Source organism: Cervus canadensis, chromosome 2 (genome assembly GCF_019320065.1).
Source record: "Cervus canadensis isolate Bull #8, Minnesota chromosome 2, ASM1932006v1, whole genome shotgun sequence".
In the NCBI taxonomy this organism is placed as follows: Eukaryota; Metazoa; Chordata; class Mammalia; order Artiodactyla; family Cervidae; genus Cervus; species Cervus canadensis.
The window spans coordinates 26,276,864-26,289,389 of NC_057387.1; the positions used below are offsets into that span (position 1 = coordinate 26,276,864).

General features: G+C 41.2%; 1 protein-coding gene across 4 annotated transcripts in view; it reads right to left on the reverse strand.

The window, feature by feature from the left end:
• Positions 1–12,526, reverse strand: part of SLC22A15 (solute carrier family 22 member 15) — a 98,384-nt gene that overhangs the window by 13,121 nt on the left and 72,737 nt on the right. For all 4 annotated transcript variants that reach the window (XR_006267700.1, XR_006267699.1, XM_043459858.1 and 1 more), the window contains exon 8: positions 8,621–8,706. Coding sequence is in view for 2 of the 4 variants with exons in the window: in XM_043459858.1 (XP_043315793.1) it covers positions 8,621–8,706 (86 nt within the window). In the remaining 2 variants the exon portion in view is untranslated. The remainder of the gene's footprint in view (positions 1–8,620; positions 8,707–12,526) is intronic.

The window sequence follows — 12,526 nt, forward strand, 5'->3', positions numbered from 1 at the left end:
TGGCTTAAAGCTCAACATTCAGAAAACTAAGATCATGGCATCCGGTCCCATCACTTCATGGCAGATAGATGGGGAAACAGTGGAAACAGTGGCTGACTTTATTTTTCTGGGCTCCAAAATCACTGCAGATGGTGACTGCAGCCATGAAATTAAAAGACGCTTACTGCTTGGAAGGAAAGTTATGACCAACCTAGACAGCATATTAAAAAGCAGAGACATTACTTTGCCAACAAAGGTCCATCTAGTCAAGGCTATGGTTTTTCCAGTGGTCATGTATGGATGTGAGAGTTGGTGAACTGTGGTGTTGGAGAAGACTCTTGAGAGTCCCTTGGACTGCAAGGAGATCCAACCAGTCCATCCTAAAGGAGATCAGTCCTGGGTGTTCATTGGAAGGACTGATGTTGAAGTTGAAACTCCAAAACTTTGGTCACCTGATGCGAAGAGCTGACTCATTGGAAAAGACCCTGATGCTGGGAAAGATTGAGGGCAGGAGGAGAAGGGGATGATGGAGGATGAGATTGTTGGATGGCATCACCGGCTTGATGGACATGGGTTTGGGTGGACTCTGGGAGTTGGTGATGGACAGGGAGGCCTGGTGTGCTGTGGTTCATGGGGTCGCAAAGAGTTAGACATGACTGAGCGACTGGACTGAACTGAACTGAACAGTGGGGTACATGTGTCTTTTAGAATTGTGTTTTTTTCAGGGTGTATGTCCAGCAGTGGGATTGCTGGGTCATACAGTAGTTTTATTCCTAGTTTTTTAAAGAAATCTCCATACTGTTCTCCATTGTGGGTTTATCAATTAACATTCCCACCAACTATTCAAGAGGGTTTCATTTGTCCACATCCTCTCCAGTATTCATTGTTTATAGATTTTTTTGATGATGGCCATTTTGACCAGTGTGAGGTGATACCTCATTGTAGTTCTGATTTGCATTTCTCTAATAATAAATGATGTTGAGCATTTTTTTAATGTATTTATGAGCCATCTGTATGACTTTGGAGAAATGTCTGTTTAGGTCTTCTGCCCATTTTTTGATTGGGTTGTTTGTTTTTCTGATATTAAGCTGCATGAGCTGCTTGTACATTTTGGAGATTAATCCTTTGTCAGTTGCTTCATTTGCAATTATCTTTTCCCATTCTGAGAGCTGTCTTTTCATCTTGTTTATGGTTTGCTTTGTTGTACAAAGGCTTTTATGTTTAAGTAGGTCCCATTTGTTTGTTTTTGTTTTTATTTCCATATTGTAAAGAATGGGTGTTGAAGTCTGACAAGTGCTTTTCCTACTTGCATTGAAAGGATCATATGGTTTGTTTTTCCTTTTGGTCTTTTAATATGGTGAATAACACTGATGAGCTTTTGAATGTTAAGCCAACATTGCATTTGTGGGATAAGTCCTACTTGATCATAATGCATAACCCTTTTTATTTATTGCTGAATTGAATTTGCCAATATTTAGGTAATGATTCTTGTATCTACATTAATGAGAGATATTGATCTGTAGTTTTCTTACGTCTTTGGTTTTAGTATTAGGGTAATTGCTGGCCTCACACACTGGGCTGGAAGAGTATTCTTTTTTTTATTTTCTGAAAGAATGTGTAGAATTATATTATCTCTTCCTTATGTGTTTCATAATTTACCAGTGTTTATGTGTTTCATAATTCCAGCCATCTGGGCCTGGAATTCTCTTTGTGGAAATGTTTTAAACTACCAATTAGATATCTTTACTGGATAAAGTAGCTATTCAGCTTATCTTTGTTTCTGTATAATTTGGTAGTTTGCATCTTTCAAGGAATTTATCCATTTTGCCTAAGTTGAACTTATTGGCATAAAATGTTTATAATATCTCCTTATAAAAGCCTACAATTTCTATAGTGATGTTCCTCTTTCATTCCTGATATTGGTAATTTGTGTCCTCTTTCTTTTTCCTTTATTAGTTTCAGTTCAGTTCAGTCACTCAGTCATGTCCGACTCTTTGCGACCCCATGAACCACAGCATGCCAGGCCTCCCTGTCCATCACCAACTCCCGGAGTCCAGCCAAACCCATGTCCATCAAGTTGGTGATGCCATCCAACCATCTCATCCTCCGTCGTCCCCTTCTCCTCCTTCCTTCAATCTTTCCCAGCATCAGGGTCTTTTCCAATGAGTCAGCTCTTCGCATCAGGTGGCCAAATTATTGGAGTTTCAACTTCAACATCAGTCCTTCCAATGAACACCCAGGACTGATCTCCTTTAGGATGGACTGGTTGGATCTCCTTGCAGTCCAAGGGACTCTCAAGAGTCTTCTCCATCACCACAGTTCAAAAGCATCAATTCTTCGGCACTCAGCTTTCTTTATAGTCCAACTCTCACATCCATACATGACCACTGGAAAAACCGTAGCCTTGACTAGATGGACCTTTGTTGGCAAAGTAATGTCTCTGCTTTTTAATATGCTGTCTAGGTCGGTCATAACTTTCCTTCCAAGCAGTAAGCGTCTTTTAATTTCATGGCTGCAATCACCATCTGCAATGATTTTGGAGCCCAGAAAAATAAAGTCAGCCACTGTTTCCACTGTTTCCCCATCTATCTGCCATGAAGTGATGGGACCAGATGCCATGATCTTAGTTTTCTGAATGTTGAGCTTTAAGCCAACATTTTCATTCTCCTCTTTCACTTTCATCAAGAGGCTCTTTAGTTCCTCTTTACTTTCTGCCAATAAGTTCAACTTAGGCAAAATGGATAAATTCCTTGAAAGATGCAAACTACCAAATTATACAGAAACAAAGATAAGCTGAATAGCTACTTTATCCAGTAAAGATATCTAATTGGTAGTTTAAAGGGTGGTGTCATCTGCATATCTGAGGTTATTGATATTTCTCCTGGCAATCTTGATTCCAGCTTGTGCTTCCTCCAGCCCAGTGTTTCTCATGATGTACTCTGCATATAAGTTAAATAAGCAGGGTGACAATATACAGCCTTGACGTACTCCTTTTCCTATTTGGAACCAGTCTGTTGTTCCATGTTCAGTTCTAACTGTTTCTTCCTGACCTGCACACAGGTTTCTCAAGAGGCAGGTCAGGTGGTCTGGTATTCCCATCTCTTTCAGAATTTTCCACAGTTTATTGTGATCTATGCAGTCAAAGGCTTTGGCACAGTCAATAAAGCAGAAATAGATGTTTAGCTAAAGGTTTATTGATTTTATTTATCTCAAAAAAACAGCTTTTGGTTTCATTGGTTTTTCTCTATTATTCTCCTGTTTATATTTCATTGATTTTTACTTTTATATTTATTATTTCTTTCCTTTTGCTTTCTTTGTGTTTAATTTTTCAGTCTTTTTTTGTTTTTTTTAACTTGCCTGCTATTTTCTTAAGGGAGATGCTTAGATAACTGATTTGAAAACTTCCTTTTAAAAAATTTATTATTTTTGGCTGTGCTGGGTCTTCACTGCTCATGTGCGCTTTCCCTACTTGCAGTGAGCCGGGATAACTCTTGGCTGGAGCCTGGGCCGTAGGCACGCCAAGCTTTAGCTAGTTGTGGCACACGGGCTTAGTACCCCCGCGGTATGTGGGATCCTCTTAAACCAGTGACTGATCCCATGACTTCTGCATTGGCAGGCAGAATCTTAACCACTGCACCATGAGGGAAGTCCGCTCTGATACATTTTTTAACTACACTAATTTCCCTCCAAACACTGCTTTACTGCACCCCACAAACTCGATACACTGTACTTTGATTGTTTATTTTAAAACATTTTCTAATTTCCTTTGCGATTTCTTCTTTGACCCATTTTTTTTGAAGAATAGTTTTTAAAATCCAGGGATTTGAGGATTTCCTGATATCTTTCTACTGCTGACTTCTAGTTTAATTCCCCTTTGGTCAAAGAACTCATTTTTGTAAGAGTTCAATCCTTTTAAATTTACTGAAACTTGTTTCATGGCCCAGAACGTAGTCTCTCTCGGTACTTGTTCTGGGCGCACTTCAGACAGAACGCATGTTCTGCCGTTTTAGGGATGTGTGTTTGACAAATGTCAATTAGCTCATGTTGGCTGTTTAAGTCTCCATATCCTAATTCTTTTCTGTCTACTTTTTCTATCAGTCACTGAGTCATTACAAATATCCCATTGTAATGTTGGATTTGTCTATTTCTCCTCCCAGTTCTGTCCATTTTGCTTCCTGAACTTTGATTCTGTTATCAGATGCACACACAATCAGGACTGTAACATCTTTCTGATGAACTGACCACTTTTTCCACTAAGCATTTATAGTTCTCATCAAATCTGGAAGGTAGTCGACCATAATTTTTGCAAGTATCTCTTCTTCTTTTTTTCTAACTTTCTCCTTCTTAGGTTCCAATTGCTTACATGTTGGGTTTGGTGTTGTCCTGTAACTTTTATTTCATTGTGGAGTGTGTTTTGCTATGACTTCCTCACTGATGTTTTTAAAAATTTAATTAGTTTATTTTCGGCTGCACTGGGTCATCATTGCGATACTTGGGCTCTCTCTAGTTGTGGTGACAGGCTTCTCATCGTGGTGGCTTCTCTGGCTGCAGAGCACGGGCTCTAGGTGTGTGGGCTTCAGCAGTTGCAGCTCATGGGCTCAGTGGCTGTGGTATATGGGCTTAGTTGTTCTGCAGCATGCGGGAACTTCCCAGACCAGGGGTTGAACCTATTTCCCCTGCACTGGCAGACTCCTGACTGCTGGACCACCAGGGAAGTCCCCTCGTCATTCATCTTTTTTCTGTTTTTCATCTCAGTCACTGCTTTTATTTTTATATAATGTATGTTTCATCTCTAGATGTAACGTGCGCCTCTTTTTCTGTCTTCTATTTCTCTGCCTATTATGATCATGCTTTCTTCTGTCTTTGTAAACACATGGCATACACTTATAATGGCTGTTTAAAGGTTCCTGCCTCCTCATTCTATTATCTGTGCCATTTTTGGTTCTGTTTCTATTGACATTTCCCCTGGTTGTGGGAGATACTTTCCTGCTTATTTGCACACCTGGTAAACACGGACTAATGCCATAGGTTATGAATGTTACACTGTTAAGTGCTAGATTGTATCATATTCCTTTACATACTGATGCTCTTCTTCTTAGAATGCAGTTAAGTGACTTGGAATCACCTTATACTCTGAGTGTTTTAAGTACTTTTAGATCAGGCTCTACTACAGCAGAATAGCCTATAATGTTGGCCTGCTTTGACCCAGGAAGTCTCTACCCAATGCTCCACATTTGGCTAAAGAGAACACAAACCAGGCACGGCCCTATGTTCCAAGATTTGTTCTACTTGTCCGTTCTGTTCCAGCCTCAGGTGCTTCCTCGAATGCATCCCAGACCAGAAAGCAGCCAAGGGCTCAGAGATCTTCTGCAGATCTCTGGGGTTCTCCCTAAATAGATCTTACTCCTCTCCAGGATTTTGCCCAGAGAATTCCAGCTATATTGGCCTTCCAAGCTTTACTACCCATCTTCTCAATTTGGCTCCTGCTTGGCAGGCAGATTCTTTACTGTCTGAGCCACCAGGGAAACCCTTAATCAAGGATGGAGACCCAGTAAAATGTATGACGACCAATCTGTGGAAGAAATTAGTAACTACTTGCTAACACTGCCCCCAGAGGAGAACATCTACTTAGAGGCCAACCAGGGTGCAAATAGGTACTGAACAGACACTTCTGTCTAATGATGATCAACCACAGGCTAAGGAATGCCAAGCAATCTATTTTCTAGCTTACTGGCTGTCTCTTCTACAGGCATACCTATGTCCGTGCCTCAGACACTGAGCACCACGATCATACGCAGATGCTAAAAAAGAGCTGGGAGGTAGAGGGCCACCTAAGTTGGCAGAAAGGAAAGAGTGAATGTATGCCTGATAAGGAAAAGTGAGGGCAAATGAGCATAAAAGCAGTAAGACAGTGAGCGGTCACCAAGCTCACGCATAAGATGTTAACACAAGTTTTTGAACAGCCAGGTCTCTTTCTTCATATACGTTTACTGGAACTTTCTTAACAGGTAGCCTAAACCTCGGCCCTTTGAAAAAAACTGAGCTTTATAAGAAAGCCATCAGAATATTTTAAAGAGTAAATATGAAAGGTTCAAAGAAAGTTTAAAGAACAAATATTTTTAGCTCAAAGTAGAGAAGACTCAGGAATAGCTTAGATGACTCCCTGCAAAGACAGAAAGGATTATGCAAAAAAGGGGTGACCATATGTTCACTATCTCTAGTGATGAATAAAATGAAAGGAAATGGGCTCAGTTGTAGTGGAAGAGGCTCATTCTAACACTGTAATGGCTATTAAAAATAGAGACAATTTGCTAAGGAACATTATGGAATGTCTTTCTCTGGAAATCTTCAAAAATAGACAGCATCCACTTTTCTAAGTATGTCAGAGGAATCCTATTCCCGAGGCACATCTGTGGGTGTGTGAGACTCTGCTATGTTTGTTACTCAGCGTCCACCAAGGGCACGATCCATGAGGGGCTCAGCTGCTCTCTTAGGACAGACAGGCAGTGAGCAGACAGTGACGACCAGTCTAACCCGGAGACCACAAACCTGCATTCCCTTTGGCTCTGTGTAGAAAGGGCTGTGTGTAGAGTCCCACCGTGTGGGCTACCTGGAATTCAGATATGTGGGAGCGAGGAAAGACATGAAGTGGCCAGGCTTGCCAAAGGTGTGACAGTTTATAGATGCATTTAGAGTAACAAGGAAAAGTTTCTCTCTATAAGAGATGATTACAGGTAGAAAACACCTGAATTTCCGGGTTGTCTATGAGAAACAGAATCTGTTGAACTGAAAACTGCAATGATTTGAAGCCCATCAGTGTCTCATTCCAGACAAACAGAACTGGGCACTTAGTTCTCCAAGCTCAAGGCAGGGCAACGGTAGAGAAGTTTCTCCTTTTGCTAGCAGTAGCACAGGTGACAACTTTCTTAGAGGTGAGAAGTAGGCAAACTTACTGAATTCCATGAAAATCACTATAAGGCTGTTCTAAACACTGAGTAAAATCCTAGCTAGAACCAACAGTGCTCTGGTTTTAAGGCACAGAACCTCAGGCAACAGCCAACAGCACAGCAGGTGTACCGGAGGCTACAGAACTAGGACTTCAGTGACCCTTGAAGACAAGCCATCACCAAAGCAGCACTTAATACATGATATGCTCTGACAGGAAATGAATACTTCAGCTGCATTTCTAGCAGTTATCAAAACTTTGTGTTAGGGTGAGCCTGGATGGGAGGGGAGTTTGGGGAGAATGGATACATGTATATGTATGTATGGCTGAGTCCCTTTGCCGTCCACCTGAAACTATCACAACTTTGTCAGTTAGTTATACTCCAATATAAAATAAAAAAGTTTTAAAAAAGAAAATAAAATTACTTTCAAGCAATAATCACACACAAAAAAGTTTAGGTTAGAGAGTTCCCTGGCAGTCCAGTGGTTAGGACTCAGAGCTTTCACTGTTGGTGCTTGTATACCAAGTGGCTCGTGTCCGACTCTTTGCAACCCTATGGACTGGAGCCCTCCAGGCTCTTCTGTCCATAGGATTCTCCAGGAAATACTGGAGTGGGATGCCATGCCCTTCCTCAGGGGATCTTCCTGACCCAGGGATCAAACTCGTGTCTCCTGTGACTCCTGCACTGCAGCAGATTCTTACCGCTGAACCACGGGGAAAGCCCAACCTGCTGGGCCTGAGTTCATTCCCAGGTTGGGGAACTAAGACCCTATAAGCTGTCCAGCTTAGCACCCCCTTAAAAACATTTATGTTAAACCACTTACTTCACAGTGATTCTCACCTAAAGAACAAGCTCCATGATGGAGTCCTAACAAAATCCAAAAGCCTCTAAAACAGGGTTTTCATTGTACCCTATGCCCCAGAAACAGAGAGTTCATTATGACCCATTTCTTATCTTCGAAAATCACTGCTAAAACCACAGTTTTTGATGCAATAGAGGGCATGCCTCAGGTGTGCTACTGCAGAAAAGAAGTTGAGAAACAGCATTATCAATAGAATTTCTACAGAAGAGTAGAAATCATGTTAGAAATGAATGCCAAAGGGACTTTTCTTTAAAGCTGTGTTTACATAACAATGTGACAAATATAAAAATAGCGACATTTCCTAAGGATGTTTTATTCACACTTTACAGAAGACTGAGAAAAGGTCAATCATCACCAATATTATTCTTATTCTGCTCTTGCTATTATCAGGGTGCCTTGGAAGTACTGATGGAGACGCTGAGGGGTGCCAAAACCACCGTGGAGGACCAGTGCCTCTCATCTCCAGTCTTGTGATTGGCTGGACCGAGGCGGGTAATCTGCAGCCTTGGACAGAGTTTCCTTCTGTGCAAAACTAAATGGCCCTCATCATCATCAAATAAACAACTCTAACAACACCAGTACTGCAGTCCAGACACCCCAGATGGTAGCTTAATCGCCTGAAAGAATTAATAGTGCACCTCTAAGCACATTATTCACCCAGAGAATAGTTTAGGCAATGGAAAGAATCTGGCCCATTATACCCCATACAATTGCTAAATAATATGCAATCACAGAAATGAAGCATGGCATATGGTAATCTCTCCACTATATTGAGATTCATTGTAATAAAAGTGCTGTTCAAAACCCTCATGTAGAAATTGGAAAGGCATACCTTTCTTTTCTGGAAGAAACATGACAATGAGACAAGCCAATCCTCCGAGGCATAGAAATGCTGCCAATGTCCTCTTCCGACCAAACCTAAATAAAACAAAGAACTTCATGTTTCTCTCGAGAAACTTACACATTCATTTCCTCCATCCCCCTAACCTTCCTTTTTAAATGTCCCCACTTTTATTACATGTTCATCTTTTCTTAAGGAGTGGGTAGTAAGTGTGACTGACTAAGACATGACTTAAGTAACCATCACAAAGCAAAGGAAAACCAGCAGGATTAAATGGTGTGTGTGGGACAAGAACAGAGAATCTTCCCATCTACTTTTGTGAGTGCTTACTATGTTCTAGGCACTATTGGAAATGCTTTCTGTCTTTATCATCTTACTTAATGCTAATAATCAACCTTTAAGACATGTGCTTAAAGGTTCTCCATCTTCTAGAGAAGAAAACTGAAACACGGAGAATTTTAGCTCACTTATTCATTTTCTGGTTATTTGCATCTTAAGCAGTCAAAATTTTATATACCTTTTTCTCTCTTAAAAAGACAAACAGAAGGAAATTTCTTGTTAGTGTATCAGAATTAAGTAAAATTCATTGCACACTTTCTCAAGGGAAATAATTTTCAAATAAGAGCTCTAGACTTGAAAGAAAGATATGAACATTCATAAGCCTTCCTTTACTAGGCAATGTGCTAGGTCTTCTGTGAGGAGCTTCAATGTTACTTGGTACTTTTATGATAATTTTTCCAGGGGACTTTCATAATCCCTGCTTAAAGATAAATACATTGAGGAACGTTAACTTCTCAAAGTCATTAAATTAACACGTGGCTAGGACAGGTCTGCCTGACCCCCAATGCGGTGCTCCTTCCCTCTGCTTCAGGTTTAATCCTGACTCCAGTGGTGGTGGCTGGGGGACAGGGAAGGATGCTACTCTCCAGGTTACTGTGCTTAATTTAACAGTCAGTATCCAATGTCCCTCAAATGACAGGCATCATTCAAGGCAGGCATTAGGGATTCAAAGACATACAGGACACCCCATGGACTATGTCCTTGTGACACTTTACATGGGCGTCAGAGGGGGGCACAGGAAGCTAACAACAGGAAGAACACCTGAGGGGTGCCTGGCCCCCTGAGGATGTTGGGACAGATTTCTGAATACGTTGCCTCACTCAGCCCTTGGACCATGATGTGAGTACAGTCATGAAGAGAGGGGTCAGCAGAGGCATCTGGGACCAATCCCCAGAGAAAAGCCCATCAACTGAATGGAATCTAAAACTGCCCTTTAAACTAAGCTGACCGACGATGACAGCATCCAGTGCATGCTAAAGGAATGCTGTTTTTTTAATAAAAATGATGACTTCTAGAAAATGAGAAATGGTATAAGCCAATTGATTCCGAGCTCACAATTTCCAACTGACCTGGTCAGGGGTTCAGTATTAGAAGGAATCTGAGAAAGCCAAGGAATGAGTGCTCTATTAAACAATATTTCAAAACTGTGCTCACTGACTATGATTGGCAAAAGGAGGATCTATTCTTCCCGTCAACAAAGTCCGGTGGGACTTGAAAGAAAAGTCTTTCTTGTTCCTCCAGTTCTTTGTCTTGTGTGAGAGTTTCTAAATGACCATGACAGGGTCATGAAATTCTGATTGGGTCGTGGAGTTCTATATAGGTCGAGCTGATATTCCCAGGTGTTGGGATGAATGAATTACACACAGCCTGCTCAAAAACAGTCGGGTGGTAACGTCTTTTAATATTGGATTAAAAATCTAAGAAGACCTAAATAGACATTTCTCCAAAGAAGACGTGCGGATGGCCAATCAGCATAGGAAAAGATGCTCAACATTGCTAATTATTAGAGAAGTGCAAATAAAAACAACAAGATATCACCTCCCACCAGCCAGAATGTGCATCATTTAAACTCAACAAACAATAAATGTTGGAGAGGATGTGAAAAAAAGGGAACCCTCCACACTATTGGTGGGAATGTAAATTAGTATAAGCTGCTATGGAGAACAGCATAGAGGTTCCTTAAAAAGGTAAAAATAGAGATACCATATGATTCAGCAATCCTGGGCATATATCTGGAGAAAAACAGAAAAGATAGCCTGCACTCCAATGTTCACAGAAGCACCATTTACAATAGGTAAGACATGGAAGGAACCTAAATGTCCATCAACAGATGAATGGATAAAGATGTGGTACATAAATACAATGGAATGCTACTCGGGCATAAAAAAGAATGAAATAATGCCATTTGCAGCAACATGGATGAACCTAGACATTATCATACTAAGTGAAGTAAAGTCACTTAGAGAAAGGCAAATATGATATCACTTATATGTGTAATCTAAAATATGATCCAAAGAACATATTTATAAAATGTGAACCTAGATATTGTCATAGTACGTGAAGCCAGTTACTTAGAGAAAGACAAATATCATGATATTACTTACATGTGGAATTTAAAATATGACACAAATGAATTTATCCACAAAACACAGACATAGAGGACAAACTTACGGTTACCAAAGAGGAAGGGTGGGGAGAGATAAATTAGAGGAGTTTGAGACTGGCAGACACAAACTACTACATATAAAATAGATCAACAACAAGGTCCTACTGAGACAGTAACAGGCACGAAGGCTGCTGCTGCTGCTAAGTCGCTTCAGTCGTGTCCGACTCTGTGCGACCCCACAGACAGCAGCCCACCAGGCTCCCCCGTCCCTGGGATTCTCCAGGCAAGAACACTGGAGTGGGTTGCCATTCCCTTCTCCAATGCATGCAAGTGAAAAGCGAAAGTGAAGTCGCTCAGTCGTGTCCGACTCTTAGCGACCCCATGGGCTGCAGCCTACCAGGCTCCTCCGTCCATAGGATTTTCCAGGCAAGAGTACTGGAGTGGATTGCCATCGCCTTCTCTGGGCACCAAGGCTAGGGGTCTCCAAATGGAGGAAATAGGCTGCAAGTGTCAGACATGTTTTATCTCTCTCTTAAGTGTCAGGAGGAAACAAACTACAAGTCTCAGATTTTTTTCCCTTCTCTATACAAAATTAAAAGGAGGTTTCTCTTAAAATTCTGTGTTGCCCAATGAGGTACCATTACACACCAGTCAGGATGGCTGCTATCCAAAAGTCTACAAGCAATAAATGCTGGAGAGGGTGTGGAGAAAAGGGAACCCTCTTACACTGTTGGTGGGAATGCAAACTAGTACAGCCACTATGGAAAACAGTGTGGAGATTCCTTAAAAAAACTGGAAATAGAACTGCCATATGACCCAGCAATCCCACTTCTGGGCATACACACTGAGGAAACCAGATCTGAAAGAGACACGTGCACCCCAATGTTCATCGCAGCACTGTTTATAATAGCCAGGACATGGAAGCAACCTAGATGCCCATCAGCAGATGAATGGATAAGGAAGCTGTGGTACATATACACCATGGAATATTACTCAGCCGTCAAAAAGAATTCATTTGAATCAGTCCTAATGAGATGGATGAAACTGGAGCCCCTTATACAGAGTGAAGTAAGCCAGAAAGATAAAGAACATTACAGCATACTAACACATATATATGGAATTTAGAAAGATGGTAATAACCCTATATGCAAAACAGAAAAAGGACACAGAATACAGAACAGACTTTTTGAACTCTGCGGGAGAGGTGAGGGTGGGATGTTCAAAAGAACAGCATGTATATACTATCTATGGTGAAACAGATCACCAGCCCAGGTGGGATGCATGAGACAAGTGCTCGGGCCTGGTACACTGGGAAGACCCAGAGGAATCGGGTGGAGAGGGAGGTGGGAGGGGGGATTGGGATGGGGAATAAGTGTAGATCTATGGCTGATTCATGTCAATGTATGACAAAACCCACTGAAATGTTGTGAAGTGATTAGCCTCCAACTAAT